This window comes from Anguilla anguilla, chromosome 17 (assembly GCF_013347855.1).
Source record: "Anguilla anguilla isolate fAngAng1 chromosome 17, fAngAng1.pri, whole genome shotgun sequence".
Classification (NCBI taxonomy): domain Eukaryota; kingdom Metazoa; phylum Chordata; class Actinopteri; order Anguilliformes; family Anguillidae; genus Anguilla; species Anguilla anguilla.
In genome coordinates this window covers 16,306,596-16,324,095 of record NC_049217.1, presented here as the reverse complement: position 1 = coordinate 16,324,095, position 17,500 = coordinate 16,306,596, and the positions used below count along the sequence as shown (strand labels likewise).

The window sequence follows — 17,500 nt, the reverse complement described above, 5'->3', positions numbered from 1 at the left end:
TCTCACCAGTCTTATATTTCTACTGCCACAATACCCATAATGCACTGCTGGTGACTGTCTCAGCTGTCTTATATTTCTACTGCCACAATACCCATAATGCACTACTGGTGACTGTCTCACCTGTCTTATATTTCTACTGCCACGCTACCCATAATGCACTGCTGGTGACTGTCTGAGCTGTCTTACATTACTACTGACACACTACCCATAATGCACTTCTGGTGACTGTCATTTTTAAACCTCCAGTGAAATAAAAAATCACTGTGGCTATGGCAATGGGTTGAAAAAATAATGTAATTGCAGAATAGTGTAATACATACTCAGTAGCTACTTTGTTAGGTACACCCATCTAGTACCGAGGAGGACCCCGTTTTTGCCTCCAGAACAGCCTCAGTTCTTCACAGCATGGATTCAACAACGTGCTGGAAACATTCATCCCTTTGGGGTATTAGCCCATGCTGACTCCACAGCATCACACAGTTTAGCATCCTGCAGATTTTTCAGCCACACATTCATGCTGCGAGCCTCCCGTTCCACATCATCCCAAAGGTGCTCTGTTGGACTGAGATCTGGGGACTGTGCAGGCCATTGGTGAGCGCAAGTCGCTGCCAGGCTTGAGATGATGTGTGCTTTGTGACATGGTGTGACTGTCCTTCTAGAAGTATCCATTTGATAAAAGGGTAGTCTGTGGCCATGCCTATGCTCAGCAACAACGCGATGATTTGGTATGATGTGGCATTCAAATGATGCTCAGTAGGTGTTAAGGGGCCAAATGGGTGCCAAGAAAACATTCCCCACACCTGCCATTGGCACAAGGCAGGATGGATCTGTGTGTCAGACCTGGGTCAAATACGTATTTGTTTTGGATTCAAACACTTTTCTACACTTTACTGATTTGGTCTGATGTGTTGGAACCCAATGAAACACTCTCAAAAAGTGCAAACCCCACCTTCTGTTCATATTGGCAGGCTCAATTACACCAGGCAAGATCAACAGAGCACAGAAAAGTATTTGAATAAAAAAAAAAGATGTATTTGACCCAGGTCTGCTGTGGATTAATGCTGTCTGTCACATTTTGACCCAACCGTCTGCATGTCACAACAGGAACATGTTTGTCAGAGCAGGCAACGTTTGTCTAATCTTCAGTCGTCCAGTTATGGTTCATCGCCTTCCCACTGTAGTCTCATCATCCGGGTCTTAGCTGACAGGAGTGGAACCCGGTGTGATCTTCTGCTGCTGTAGCCCATCTGCTCCAAGACTGGACGTGTCGTGCGTTCAGAGATGCCCTTCTGCACTCCGCTGTCGCGAACAGCTGTTATTTGAGCGCTTGTGGCCTTTCTGTTATCTCGAACAAGTCTGCCCGTTCTCCTCTGACCTCTCTTAAGGTGTTTTCAGCCACAGAACTGCTGTTCACCGGATGTTTTTTCATCGTCGCGCCCTTCTTTGTAAACTCTGTAGCGTTGTGAAAATCCCAGAAGGGCAGCTGTTTCTCAGTTGCTGGAGCAACCACGATCAAAGTTTCTCAGATCACTCGTCTCGCCCGTTCTGATGTTTCGTTCAGCAACATCTAAACCTCTTCACCATGTCTGCATGCTTTATGTATTTAGCTGCAGCCACGTGATTCGCTGTTTGGAGGAACAGCCTATTTGCCTTACTGAGCAGGTGTACCTAATATAAGTGGCCACTGCGTGTAGATAGCTATCATTTCCTTACAAGCTCAGTTAAAGATAGAGCTAAGGAAATATGTTTGCTACCAAATGATATTGAGAACATGCCCATATTACCATACTCTCACCCTGTTCATACACATACCCTCTGATGTATGGTCTGTACAGTAATACCCAGAACCCCCTGTTCTGTAGTTTTCTTGCTAATCCTCGCTCTTTTCTCCAGACCCTGCTGTCTCTGGGAGCCTCTCCAGATTATAAAGATCGCCGGGGCCTGACCCCGCTGTACCACACTGTGCTGACAGGGGGCGACACCTCCTGCTGTGAGACTCTGCTGTACCACAGAGCCAAACTGGGAATGAGGGACGAGAATGGCTGGGATGAAACACATCAGGTACCCACACACACACACACACACACTCTCACACTTATACACACGTACACACACACACACACACACATACACGCATACGGACCCACACACACACATACGGACCCGCACACACACACACACACACTCTCACACTTATATACAAACACACACCCTCACACGCACACACACACACACACACCCTCGCACACGCACGCACACACACACACACGCATGCACACCCACTCACACACGCACGCACACGTAGGCACACACACGCACGCACACACACTCACACTCACGTACAAGCGCACACACACACACAAACGCTCGTGCACACACTCACACACACACACCCTCGCGCGCACACACACACACACACCGGCAGAGAGACTGTGAGTGACAGTTTCTCTTAACACTAGATAGGCCAGAGTTACACCATGGGGCTTTAGGAACTTTAAAATTAAAATTACTCTCATGTCATAAATGCTATATCCTCCTCCTTCCACGACTTTCCTAAATATTTGGGCATAAAATAACTGCATTTCTAAAATTTGAAAAAAAAAATTGACTCAGTTTAGAAATACAGGCAGTTTGTGCCATTTTCTACACAACCCCCCCCCCCCCCCCCCCCCCCCAATCAGACAACAGACAACAGGTGCTTTTGTCCAGGTTTGAAGAAACCACATGACAACTGCGTAAAATATAACAGATTTGTGTGTGTGTGCGGTCCCAGCAAACTATCAAAGCTGCGCGTTCTCGGTGGAATTGATACGAGGAGAGTATCAATTATACTATTATACATTATGCCATGTAAAAGCGCACTCCTAGGAGAAGGGAGGGAAAAATGTTCTGAATGACTGACGAAATTACTTAAAAAATGTTTTTTTTTTTTTTAATTGCACTTTGTGTTTCCTTAACTACTTTTTCCATTTTGTGTTTTCTCATGCACATTTTAGCGCTTTTCTCTGTGTTCTTGTAATATGCCTCGACACATTTTGCCTTAGCCTGTATAACAAAACTGCTATAATTTAAAAATACAAACAGAAATGTTGTAAATTTTGTAAATTGATTCAGTTGTGTCTTTTATTACAAGAAAATAGTTTTGCGATGTGTGGTTTCGTAATCGTTGTGAAGTTCGGTTGTTGCTGGTGCGGAAATTGATGCTGTAATCCTGGATACGTCTGACGCCGTTGGCCATCAGTGTGACGGTAGTGGGTTGTAAAAAAGGTTTTTGGCCAATGACACATCCAACACTGGCTCGGGTGGCTCTAAAATGTCTGACCCAGCCCCCTGTTTCCTCCAAGCAATGTTTTTAGCATAGCAGTTGAATGTCTCCCCATCGCTCTGGACTGCCCCCAGCTCATGTGCAGGAGCTTGTCTTCACAAAAAGAAGATTACGTTTCGCCCAGGGAAGCTTTTTGATTTTTTTTCTTTAATTTATTTAAGCTTATGCAAATCAAACATCAAAGAGAAAGTATTAGCAAACAACAAAACGTGTTATCCTTACATTCTGTTTTTTTTTTTATCATCATAGTTTTTTATAGATTTAATTGCATACAGTAGTTCATGATGAACTATTGAACTAAAGAACTATTGTTTTTTAATTATAAAAGCATTTTTTCAGTTTGACTTCTGTGTCACACTGGTAGAGGTGGTGGGGTTCATACAGTTTGTACTATGCAGTTCAGAGTAAGGATGAGTAACTATGTTTTGATTTCTAAAAACATTTGCCTGTTTGAAACTTGTTTTGACTGTTTCCTTACCTCAGTGTTATAAAAGCCTGTTATGGCTATATGACATGTAGGTAATTGTTGAACACAGCTTTACAAAGCAAATTATCTGTTGTTAAACGGAATTGTCATTGATGTCATTGTAAAACCATGACTTTTATACTTTAATATCCTAACAATAGAGTGCCAGTGATCATAATGGTAAAAAGCAGGGATTTAAATTTTTTTATACAGCTTTAGTTTAAACTGTTTTATTCGAATACAAATACAAATAATTTTGTTGATTGAACAAATACAGATACAAATAGAAATAGTGGCATCTCCGTCTATCCCTAACACACACACACACACACACACACATGCACACACATGCGCACAGACACACGTGTGCACACAGACTTACGCACACAAGTCCGGACACGCACTCACACGCACGCACAAACACGTCACACACACACAAACTCACACACACGTCACACATGCGCACAGACACACGTGTGCACACAGACTCGTGCACACAAGTGCGGACACACACTCACACGCACGCACACACACGTCACACACTAGCACACACACACATGCACGCCGTGCGTTTATGTTTGCACGCGTATGTGTGTGCGTTTGCGTGTAAATTGCTGATACTTGTATTGATGTGTCTTTCCGAGTGCCGCTTGTATGTCTCAACACCTGTGCATCTGTCTATCTGTCTGTCTGTCTGTCTGTCTATCATTAATATAATTCAGCACCCTCACTCTGTCATTATACACGTCTCACTCCATAATTTCCTCCACCCCTCTTTCTCATCTCTCCATCTCCCTGCCCTTTCTTTCCCCCTCCTTTCCTCTCTCTCCATCTTCACTCCCTCCTTCTTTCCCCCTCTCATTTCCACCTGTCTGTAGATCAGGGTGACGGAGCGTGTGAGAAGGCTGGGTGTCCATTCCTTCATCCCTGAACCTCCTCATCCCTCCATCACCCCCATGACTCCATCACTGCTCCCCAGAGGCACTCCCAACTGAAGGTAAAGCCACCAATGTGCGGGGAGAATGGACCATTTCCTGTTTCCTGCTTCCTGTGTGCGCTTTTGTGTTTGATAATTTCTCTCCATTCTTTTGTGTGTGTGTCCCTGTGGCTGTATGTGTGTATGTGTGTGTGTGTGTGAGCATGAGTGTGTGAGCACCTGTGTGTATAAGCATGTGTGTGTGTATGTGTGTGTGTGTGTGTAAAAGTGTATTTTCAGCCTCTGTGTATCTGCAGGTTTCACATGCACAGGTTTCCTGCTCACAGTTCGTTTTCTCGCTTATGCCCAAGTGTTAATTAACAGAGGTGTCATTGCTGGCAAAGAGCCGAACGCTGCATTAAACGTCTCTCTCCTTCTCTCCTCTCCACTCTCTCCCTCTCTCTCTCCAATTCCCTCTCTCTTTCCATTATCTGCTTTTCCTCCTCTGCCCTCTATCCTCCATTCTTCGTTCTGCGACCCTGCGCTCCTCAAATTCCCCCTTCCTGGGGGGGTTCTGTCACTCTCAGGCCTGTCAACACGGTCACTCCCAGCACCTAGAGCACCTTCTCTTTTATGGAGCGGACTCAACTTCCCAGAATGCCTCAGGAAACACTGCCCTGCACATCTGTGCCCTGTACAATAAGGTAACCCCTTCCCACACCCTCAAAGTAATAAACGAGGGAACATTGTACAATGCATGAATCTTGTAAATAAAGCTAAAGATTCATATTTCTTGACAGCCTGCTTTCATACGTGAATTGAGTTACTCAATAAACTTTTAAATAATCAAACTCAGAAACTACTCAGAGTTACTGTTAACAAACCGTACGGAACTCCAGATTCTCGCAACAAGTCTCACAGACCATTAAGTATTAAATATTGCTGTTGCTAATCCGTGTCTCTGATTAATTAATGAGTTCCTGACTCATGGTGACATGTTTATGAATTGTCTTGTTGTTCCTTTGTCTGCTTCTCCTGGCTGCTGGGTTCATTCAGGAAAGCTGTGCGCGTATTCTGCTCTATAGAGGTGCCAACAAGGACACAAAGAACAACAGCGGACAAACTCCTTTCCAGGTAACGTGTGCATGCTAGCTACACAACCTGGCTAACATTTTGATTTTGCTACGTGGATATATGACAGGGACTTTTTAAAATACCAAAAATGTTTGGTATTTTTGTTGTGTCTTTCAACAGTGTTTATTATGACATGTAAGCCTTACGTGGTCTAATTGGTAGGAGGCTTTATGCAATAACAGGGATATGTGTGGACTATAGTCCATGTGTATGAGTATCCAATCACTGTATCTTAATTAATTTTAATTAGTTGCAGTCAGAAGCTGTTTGTTGGAATGAAGGCTTTTACTCTGCTCGAGCTGTGCTGTGAAGGGGCCATATGGCATCCTCTCAGGCCAAAGGGGAGTTCTCTGTGTATTAGAGTAATTCCTCTTGGCACCGCCCTTCTGGTTTGTTTTGGGGTTTGTTTTTGCCAGTTACTCCACTTCCATTGTTTCATTGTTGATGAATTAGACATTCACAATTGTGTCAATGCATGATGTGTGGGTCATATTCTGCATCTGCCTAGTTTTTGCTGCTCAGGGTGTGTTTTGGCTTTGCAGGTTGTGTTACTCAGCCCAGGATGTGTTTTTCAGTCCAGGGTGTGTTTTGGCTGATTAGGGTGTGTCTCTCAGCTCAGGGTGTGTTTTGGCTAATTAAGATGTGTTTATCAACCCAGGGTGTGTCTTTGAGCCCAGGGTGTGCTTTGGCTGCTCAGGGTGTGTTTTCCAGCTCAGGGTGTGCTTTTCCTCTGCGTCTCTTGCTGCCCTTGTGATGCTCTCCTTCCACAGCTTCTCGCCGGACACTCAGTAACAAGCTTGCAGGAAGGTTATTTTTGAACCGTCACATTGGTAGTTGACTCATCCAAATTTTGGCCGGTGAAATCAGATGCTGAACGTGAGAAACATTTTTCTGATATTTTAAAAACTTACTCGGCATTGAGGTGCTCATAGTTTATTATTAATATTATACATTATAGCTGCTAATAGCCACCTGACACCCTACATAACTAAAGGGTTAAGCAAACTGTGCAGACTAAGAATATCATCTAAAACAGTAGTAAGGTCTTTAATCGCCATTATCAAGTCCAATTTCTAATTGCACCACGTTGAAATTATATCCACTTAACCAACTGTGCCGCTATACAAAAAAGTGTTGGATCAACTAGATATTGTACAATAAACGGGTGTGCAATTATCCATTATGCGGAATGAATTTTCTCTTCGCTAATTTACAAACGGTGGCAGAGAGAGAGGGGATCGAACTGCCAGCTGGAAAAGAAGTGTTTGTACTGATTTTCTGTAATTCAGTGTGTGTGTGTGTGTGTGTGTGTGAGTGTGTACAATGAAGGTACATCAACACAATGACCTGTATTCAACTTAAAGTCTGTTTTACAAGTAAAGACAAGCACTACCCTTTCATTCAAATCAGTTTGGCAAGTTAGTCTTCATGATTGTGGAACTCAATGCATGCTTTTGTGCAGAAAAGCTGTTTCACTAAATTTTGTCTATCTCCACTCTGTACCTACTAATCTAATCAATATGGGTCTGTTTATCGTGTATGTTACTCTAAAATGTCTGGAGAAGTGTTTAAAAAAATGTGTGCATGTTGGCGTGAGTGTCAGTTTCCCCTTTACATTCAACATATGTTGCAGTGTGTGTGTGCGTGTGTGCGTGTGTGTGTGTACATGTATGTGTGTGTGTGTGTGTGTGTGTGTGTGTGCATGCGCTTGTTTTTCAGGTTGCTGTAATGTCTGGCCATTTTGAACTGGGAGAGGTCATTAAAAACCACCGTGAATCAGATGTAGGTAAGTCTTATGCTTGTTGTGTGAGTGAGTGCGTGTGTGTGTGTGAGAGAGAGAGAGAGAGAGGGGAAAGACTTGTTATACTAGGTTTGCATGCATGTCTGTCTGTGCCTGTGTACCACAGTAGTTTTTTAGTCACTGGTATATGTCTGTTACGTAAATTTATACTTCTTGTGGTACACACACTAGGGCTGCACCAGTTAACATAGAAATCAACCAAGGTTTTGATCACCAACAAACATTAGATAATCAGTCTGACTTTTAACCCATGTCCACAGCTTCATAAATAACCCACCCTCACCAGACCTTTGTGATAAAGCCTGAGCTTGAACTCTTAACTCTGTAGCACAGTGGGTAAGGAACTGGGCTTGTAACCGAAAGGTCGCAGGTTCGATTCCCGGGTAGGACACTTCCGTTGTACCCTTGAGCAAGGTACTTAACCTGCATTGCTTCAGTATATATCCTGCTGTATAAATGGATACAATGTAAAATGCTATGTAAAAGTTGTGTAAGTCGCTCTGGATAAGAGCGTCTGCTAAATGCCTGTAATGTAATGTAATCTATGAATCAATTAATAACTGTTTACCTAACTTCACAGTCTAAAGAGATTGTATTTCGTCAGTCTACACCATTCATTTTTCTGCGAAACACATAATAATACATATTTCTTTGTCCTAATAGATCTGTGGAGCTTAACTTTGATTATGACTTCTTATTTCATAACTGCAGGGTTAAAAAAGAGTCATAAGAGTCTTTTTACCCTGATGGTGTAGCACTTTTATAAAAATATAAGAAAATGAATGATTAACTTTTTCTAATGGTAGGGCCACTCCAGGAAAAGTAATCAAATTCCATGCTGAAAAAATTAAATTTCAGAGGCTTTCACTGCTGTTAAACTCAGGATCAGGTCATTTTGACCCAGACAGCAACAGGAGGGTTAATTAGGGTGCTATGCAGGTGCTATTATGTGGAGAAAGAAAGTAGAACAAAAGAATCTGGATTGTTAAATCTGCACCATTTACATGGATATTTTAGTTATAGACAAAGAGAGAACTTGCCCTTAAAAAAAGCTTTTGTGTACGAGTCATGTAGCTAGTTTACAGTCTCACCTGCAATCAAAGCATAATTTCATATCTACCATTAGTGACCCAGACAAACATGGTGATCGCCTAACTTCCAATGACCCATCTGACTTGTAAGGTTCAACAAACGACTCTACATAGTAAAATGTCCAGTGTTAACCGAGAACATATGAGTCCATATGTACTCCGTAGGAGTTGATTTAACTTTTAAACAATTTAAAATTAAAATGTAACATTTTACTGTGTAGGTTTCAAGTCAACAGAATCAAGAGCAAAGGTACTTACCCACATAATTGCAGCTTGGATTGGATCAAATGGCCAGCCTGATAACATGGTTGAGTACTAGGGGTTAGAAGCAGTCCGACGGCTATCATTAACGGGTTTAAGTTCCCTAATGAATTGCCAAAGAATTGAACTAAATAAAAATACACAATAATCTTCATAATGTACTCATTATGTACTCTTCATTACAGTATATGAGAACTCTAGACTGCAGCTTGCATGACCTCAGTGTTTCGTCTGTCTAGGCTGTGATAAATTTCATTTGATCGTATTTTTATTTGCTCTACGGCTTTGTGCGGTTGTTAATGTTGTCTGCGTAAAAATCCTCAACTTAACATCATACATTTTAACACCGTATTTAATTTTTCTCTCTTTTTCCTTCCGTCCGTTTGTCCATTTCTCTCTCTCTCTCTCTCTCTCTCTCTCTCTCTCTCAGTGCCCTTTCTGGAGTCCCCCAAATATGCCCCCCTGCGGCGAGAGAGCGCTCGAACCCTGGCCCTGCCCCACCCCCACCCCTTCCTCCGCGCCAACAGCGACAACAGCATGAACCTGCCCGACTGGATGGCCTTTCCTAATGCCCCCAGCAGCAACATAGTGTCTGTGCAGGTAGGCCCCCCCCCCCCCTCTCTCTACCCATGCTGCGCTCTGCGGGGTCTACAGGTACTTCATTAACACAGAAATGATACCTGTGCACTGCTAAAGCACATAGCGGAAATACAAAAGGACGATCACTGAACGCTGTTAGTAACGGCAACCGTAACATTAAGACTAGCCTTGTGAGCCAGTCTCTTTTTTCACTTTGTTTGTTCAACAGAGCCTGGCCGATGCCTTGATGTTCTAGGCATAAACGAAGGAGGCAAATTCCCGGGATAGTTGCATTTTCCCAACCAATCAGAGTGTTCTGGCCAGACGTGGTCTGAAATGTGCACCGGAAAACATTACCGGAGGCAAACTTTTCCACAGACCCGCATCAGTTCGCCACTCTTTGGGGAACATGATTGTATTGATTGTAACGGGCAAACAATCAAAACCATTGCTTCTTCTGGCCATATTCTGGGTATTTATTTGATAGCAGACTGCATACCGTAGGCCACGCTTGAAAAATAAAACTTTTGCCAAATCCTGTAGGCAAGCAAGCGAGTACATCTCTGTTCGATAACAGCGAATCCAAACATATGCGCTGAAGGTCCTTTAACGAAGTCACGCCATGTATTTGGCAAGTCTGTGATATAACAGAATTAAAATATTCTTCGAATGTGTCCATAATTCTGTTTTTAGCAGATAATTTGGGTTAGCTCGATAGCTTTGTCCGTTTCGCTGGTGTGTTTCAGTCGGGACTTAGATTGCAGCACACACGGAACGGGGGGGGGGCGGAGATAGAACCGGCAGACAGTTCGATTAACCAATAGGGAAGCTGCCGCTGGCTCCCAGCGGCAGAGGCTCCTCCCTTTTGCCCCAGGAAGTACATGCGTTCGTCCAGACTACATTAAGACTAAAAACAACAAAATAATAACAAAAATTATCAAATGTTGTAAAAATGTTAATGTTGATGTTGATGAAATATATAAGGAAATACATAAGAATAAACACGAAGACATTATTATTATTATTATTATGATGATGATGAATATTATTATTATTATTATTATTATTATTATTATTATTAATAATGTTAGTATTATTCATATTATTATTTTTATAATAATATAATTATGATGATGATGATGATGATGATGATGAATATTATTATTATTATTATTATTATTATTACTATTATTATTATTAACAGAGAAAATTAACCCCCCCCCTCCCCCCCCAGGGGTATAAGCCCACTGGGACCCTGCGCAGCTCCAGCAGCCCCCGGGGGGCTCGCACCCGCTCCCCGTCCCGCGGGAGGGTTGGGGAGAGGGAGGACAGGAGCCGCCAGCCTCGGCCGAGGCAGGGGTGAGGGGCAGCCTTCTGCCTGACGTTTCTCAAAAATGAGTTATTAATATGAGAATGCTTTCTACCGGAAATACACCCTCAGTCTGCTACACCCTCTCTGCTATGCCTGTCTACTCCACCCTCCATGTGTAACACCCTCTCTGCTGAACGCTCAATCTGCTCCATCCTCTATTACACGCCCTCTCGGCTACACCCTCAATCTTCTACAACCTCTCTGCTGCACCCTCCCTCTGTTCTTCGGCCCTGTCTCGACCTACACTCTCATCTTTATAATAAATGAGGCAACCCCCTCACCACCTCTCCCCTCTCTGTGTCCCGTCGTGGGCAGGTCGGGCTCGGGCGCGAGTACAGGAACGACGGGGGGTCAGCGGCGGCGCCTGTACAGCGCTGTCCCGGGACGGGTGTTTGTGGCAACGCGATCCCACACAGCTCAGGGGGAGAGAGAGCTCAGCCTAAACAGGGGCGACAAAGTCAAAGGTGAGGGAGCAGGAGAGCGGTGCTTTCACACAGACACAGCACACAGCACGATAACACACTACAGACAGCACGATAACACACTACACACAGCACGATAACACACTACACACAGTACAGCATGATAACACACTACGCACAGCACAGCATGATAACACACTACACATAGGACAGCATGATAACACATTACACCCAGCACAGCACGATAACACACTACACACAGTACAATTACACAATACACACAGCACGATAACACACTACACACAGCACAGCACGATAACACACTACACACAGCACGATAACACACTACACACAGTACAGCATGATAACACACTACGCACAGCACGATAACACACTACACACAGCACAGCATGATAACACACTACACATAGGACAGCATGATAACACATTACACCCAGCACAGCACGATAACACACTACACACAGTACAATTACACAATACACACAGCACGATAACACACTACACACAGCACTGCAGGATAACACACTACACTCAGCTCAGCACAATAACACGCAACACCACAGCACAGCACAATAACACACTACGCACAGCACAACAGGACAACACACTACACACAGCTCAGCACAATAACACGCTACACCACAGCACAGCACGATAACACACTACACCACAGCACAGCACAATAATGCACTACACACACCATGGCACAATAACACACTACACACAGAACCTCTGCCATAAAGGCAAATACGTGAAATGAAACCCTAAACCACTGCAGTCCAGCGATACTGTTTTGGGAGGGGCTCTGTGTTTGTATCAATTTGATCGTGTTTTCGGCTGTGACCGTAGCGACACGCCTCTCTCTCTCTCTCTCTCTCTCTGTCTGACCCCTCCCCTGGCAGTGCTGAGCGTGGGCGAGGGGGGCTTCTGGGAGGGGACGGTGAAGGGCCGGACCGGCTGGTTCCCCTCCGAGTGCGTGGAGGAGGTGGCCGCGCGCAGCCAGGACAGCCGCTCAGGTGAGGCACACGGGCGCCGGCGCGCGCCTCCGCCGGAACCTTCCGGAAACACACCGCGACTCAGCAACGGCAAGGCGTCCCGCGTTCGGGGGCGGAACTCAGCTAGCCGCCGCCGACGGGGGTCGAGGGAGCGTTCGGGAAAAGCGAGGGAAACGGGGGAGAGTTTCGAGAAGCCTTCTTCTCCGTTCTGTCCCGCTAGCTCGAACGCGTGCAGCCGAGTCGACAGCTAGACCTGGCGCCGGATCGCGGGTTCAGGCGACGCTACGCGCGAGATGCTAATTCCGTCCTGTTTCTGCGTTGTAGACAGCCGCAGCGAGAAAGCCAAGAGGCTCTTCCGCCACTACACCGTCGGATCGTACGACAGCTTCGACGCCCCCAGGTAAGGACCGGTTTTTTCCCTACGTGCGGGCGCCCGGGATGCTGGCGAACTCGCCATCGCTAAGCTAGGCTAACCGTGTGACCTGGGCTGTGTTGAGCTGTATCGGGCCGCGCAGACTGAGGTCCTGTGCGGGCATGTGGCCGGTGATGTGCGATGGGTACGTGGTCAGGCTGGTGTCCAGGGTTAACTGTCCTCCTCTTCAGCAGAAATGGCTTCACCTGAAGGCTAGCGTACACCCGGTTTAGTGCTGGGTCTTCCCTGCGGTATCCACTATAATGTGTGCTTTAGCCCCTGGGCTCACTTTAAGTGGGGTTGTACCCTTGGACCCGCTGGATCCAGCTGGTTTCATACGCATCTTGACGTCGATGGTGTTTTTCAGCTCTATTTCATCACCAAGGGTGCAAGAAATACATTTATAGGTTTCTGCTGCTTTAATTCAGTTTCACAGCTTTTAAAAAATTCAATTTGTAAAATGTTGTTGGTGAAGGCAGTGAGACTGATGTGTTCTGTAGTGACACTGATGTGTTCTGCAATGAGATTGATGTGTTCTACAGTGAGACTGATGTGGTCTACAGTGAGACTGATGTTTTCTACAATGAGACTGATGTCTTCTGCAATGAGACTGATGTGTTCTGCAGTCAGGCTGATGTGTTCCTTAGTGAGACTGATGTGTTTTGCAGTGAGGCTGATTTCTGACTCCTGAATCTTGGATGCGTGGAAACTTTGTGGCTCTCTATGACCCCAGCAGATCACATGTTGGACTGAACTATATACATGGGGCTTGATTGGTTGATTTTGATGTTTTGTGTGATTCCCTATTGCATTTGAATTTTTTGTTCATTGCCATTCTAAGATATTCCAGCAGTTTTGGGACTCATGTTACAGGCTGGACGTGCAATATTTCATTATTTCCCTTCCCTTGATGTCTTATAGAGCCCATTACATCCCAGCAAGGTCTGGGGACGGATTCAGTATGACCCTGCTCAGCTTATCTTGCTCTTCGTCTATCTTAGTTTTTTAACGGGCTCGATTGCCCATACCTGGAATCAGAAGTCGAAAGTCTTCCCTTGCTGTCCTCTACATGTTGTTATGTGGAGTCCCTCTAGGTAAGGTAGTAGTGATGTGGGTCATTTTTTCAGTTTCAAAGCCTAGAGCACTGGCTTCCAGCCGGTTGTCCAGTTCTTGCTCTCACCCCCAATTTGGGCCCAGAGAATAATTAATTAGAGGAAGGGACTCGAATGGAGAGCGATGCATCCATGGGGCGGGGTCAGTCATAACGCATTACAGTGTAGTATAACGGCTAAGGAGTTGGTCTTGTAACCTGAAGGTCGCAGGCTCGATTCCCCGAGATGGACACTGCCGTTGTACCCTTGAGCGAAAGCACTTAACCTGCGTTGCTCCAGTATAAATCCAGCTGTATGATTGGATACAACGTAAGTCGCTGTGGATAAGAGCGTCTGCTAAATGCCTGTAAACTAAAACTATAACACGTAAGTCTCTGCGTCCGAGGAGGGGACCAATCACGCCTCCCGTTGCCGAACAATTTATATTCACACTTAACCGCTCTTATTTTCGGCAAGAACCCTTCAGCGCATGCCGTTGGCGAAACCGCAGCAGATGTGGGTCTTGTTTCACAAACCGAGGCTCGGAGTAGATCGGGACCGACCCGCTCGGACGCTGACCCTCCTCCTCGCCTAGGTGGGAACGACAGAATTTAAACATGCAGTGAAACATTCGGCTGTTGGACTGCACCCGCCCTGGTGTAAAGATTAGCCTGTCATTTTGAGTCACCAGCTCGATTACGAAAATCATTTTCACACATTCAAAAGCGCAAAATAAATAACATTTGCATTACAAGCTAGTAAGATAGTGGTCAACAATTATCTAGAAGTGGCTTTTAGTCTATTTTTTGACTCTGAGGAAGACGTGGAAACGTCAGTCCTACCCTGTTCATTAAAACTGTGTCTTTTGCCCTGAGCAGACCTGGGTCAAATACGTGTTTGTTTTGGATTCAAATACTTTCCTACGCTTTACTGATCTTGTCTGGTGTATTGGAACCAATGATATACTCTCAAAAAATTGCAAACCCCGCCTTCTGGTCATACTGGCAGGCTCAATTAACACCAGGCTAGATCAATAGAGCACAGAAAAGTATTTGAATCCAAAACAAATGCGTATTTGACCCAGCCCTGGGCCCTGAGCAACGCGTTCCGTGCTCCAGCGTTCCTTACTTTGGGCCAGTCCTCGTGAAGTGCTCGTGTTGACGAGTTTTTCCGCTCTGGCTTTTAATCAAATTAAGATATTGTATCCTCCGGCAGAAATGTTTCCATGTTAACAGCTGGCTCTAGCCTTCCCAATTATGTAATTGTATTTAACCGCATTTAATCCTCATTGTTTCATTATTGTCTCATTGTCATGGTACTTTCCCATCGTTGCATTGTTGTCCAATTACTCTCCCAAAAGCTGTTTTTACCATCCTCCCTGCCCCTTTCAGAACTCTCTTCCTCTCTTTATCACTGTTACCCCCCTCTCCCTGTTTGTCGCTATATCTGTCTTCCCCCCTCTAATTTTTAATTTTCTCTCTAACACTCTCTCACCCCCATGGTGTCTCCATCTGTATGTTCCAGAAAGGAGGTCAGGTAGTGAAGGGCACTGGGGGGAGAGAGAGTGAGAGGGTGCAAAAGAGAGAGAGAGATAGAGATAGAGGAGAGAGAGGGAGGAGAGAGAGCGGAAAAGAGAGAGAGATAGGTACAAGGTTCAACACTAAGAATGTTTCTGAGATGCACCTCCGGTGTCTCTACCAGCATCGTTGGCTCGTGGAGCCACCTGCTCTTTCTCTGACTTTGCAGTAGGAGGTGGTGGGGGGGGCAGCCTCCATCCAGGAGGACCTATTTCTAAACCCACAACTTAGCTATCTAGGCTTAAACCCTATGTCCTACTGTGCATGTTGACATGAACAATGCTGTCACAAAATTGTAACTCTGAAATATATTTATGAATCCATTTTCTTGTCAACATATGACAATATATGTACTCAGTGTATCCTGTATGTACTGAGAGCAGCAGTGAGGAGGGTGGGGGGTGAGTTGGTCAGTGGCAGGTTTGAACACGGCTGTCCCACTATTACACACTTTACAGAGAGAGACCTGCTATAGGTACTGTGCAGCACTTTACAGAGAGAGACCTGCTATAGGTACTGTGCAGCACTTTACAGAGAGAGACCTGCTATAGGTACTGTGCAGCACTTTACAGAGAGAGACCTGCTATAGGCACTGTGCTGCACTTTACAGAGAGAGACCTGCTATAGGTACTGTGCAGCACTTTACAGAGAGAGACCTGCTATAGGTACTGTGCAGCACTTTACAGAGAGAGACCAGCTATAGGTACTGTGCTGCACTTTACAGAGAAAGACCTGCTATAGGTACTGTGCTGCACTTTACAGAGAGAGACCTGCTATAAGTACTGTGCAGCACTTTACAGAGAGAGAGCTGCTATAGGTACTGTGCTGCACTTCACGGAGAGAGACCTGCTATAGTGACTGTGCAGCACTTTACAGAGAGAGACCTGCTATAGGTACTGTGCTGCACTTTACAGAGAGAGACCTGCTATAGTTACTGTGCAGCACTTTACAGAGAGAGACCTGCTATAGGTACTGTGCAGCACTTTACAGAGAGAGACCTGCTATAGGTACTGTGCAGCACTTTACAGAGAAGGATTTACAATTCCAAGAAGTGCAGGTCACACTAGATGACAAAAATGCCAAATGCCTGCACCTCATTCTTCAACTTTTTCATTCTATCCTCTGGAACCTTCCCTCTCTTTCCTCTTAGCCTGTCGTTGCCAGCCTCTCCTCTAGCTCTCTTTCCTGCCCTTCATCCGTTCCACCCTTCCGCTACTCGTGCTTTCCCAAATTTTAAAATCCCATTCTAACAGCCGCCAGATGCTCGCAATTGTTTAGTCAAAAGGATATTAATGCTGTAATGACTAGCTGTGTTGAAAATGTATTTATTTTTAAAAATTTATAAAATTCTAACAGAAGTCAGGTTAGTCAGGTTAAAGATACTAATAAAACCAGGGGTTGGGGTTTGCATGGGACTTGGTATCTTGTTGCCGAGTGACCGTATGCGTCCCCCTGCACCCCCCTCCCCCAACCCCCCCCCCCCCCCCCCCCCCCCCCCCCAGGCACATGGCAGAATTTCTGGTGCAGCCATCTGTGAAAATGAGAACCAGGAAGTACTCGTCCTCTCTTCACATCATTCAGGAGACAGGAGCTGTTTAGGACTCTCTCTATCTCTCTCACACACGCACACACACTCACATGCGCATACACACACTCACATTCACACAAACACACTTATACACACATATATGCACAAACACACTCACATACAAACACACACCTTCAGACACACATACATACACACACGCGCACTCTCACATTCATACACACACACACATACGCTCACACACACTCAGACACATACATACACACACATAGTCTCACATGCGTACACACAAATACATACACTCACACACGCACACATATGCACAAACACACTCACATACCAAAACACACCTACACACACTCAGACACACATACATACACACACACACTCACACTCTCACATGCATACACACACACACACGTGCACTCACACACACACATACACACACACCCCCCACACACACACATGCATCCAGAGCACTATAGCATAGC

The 17,500-nt window shown here is 45.1% G+C and overlaps 1 protein-coding gene across 1 annotated transcript in view; it reads left to right on the top strand.

Annotated features, from left to right (window-relative positions):
* The window catches only part of shank1 (SH3 and multiple ankyrin repeat domains 1), a 106,519-nt gene that overhangs the window by 48,020 nt on the left and 40,999 nt on the right, over nucleotides 1-17,500 (top strand). Inside the window, 9 exon segments of the mRNA XM_035398841.1 lie at nucleotides 1,894-2,061; nucleotides 5,295-5,411; nucleotides 5,764-5,841; nucleotides 7,561-7,627; nucleotides 9,425-9,594; nucleotides 10,808-10,932; nucleotides 11,261-11,409; nucleotides 12,291-12,404; nucleotides 12,708-12,783. Of these exon segments, the coding sequence (XP_035254732.1) occupies nucleotides 1,894-2,061; nucleotides 5,295-5,411; nucleotides 5,764-5,841; nucleotides 7,561-7,627; nucleotides 9,425-9,594; nucleotides 10,808-10,932; nucleotides 11,261-11,409; nucleotides 12,291-12,404; nucleotides 12,708-12,783 (1,064 nt within the window).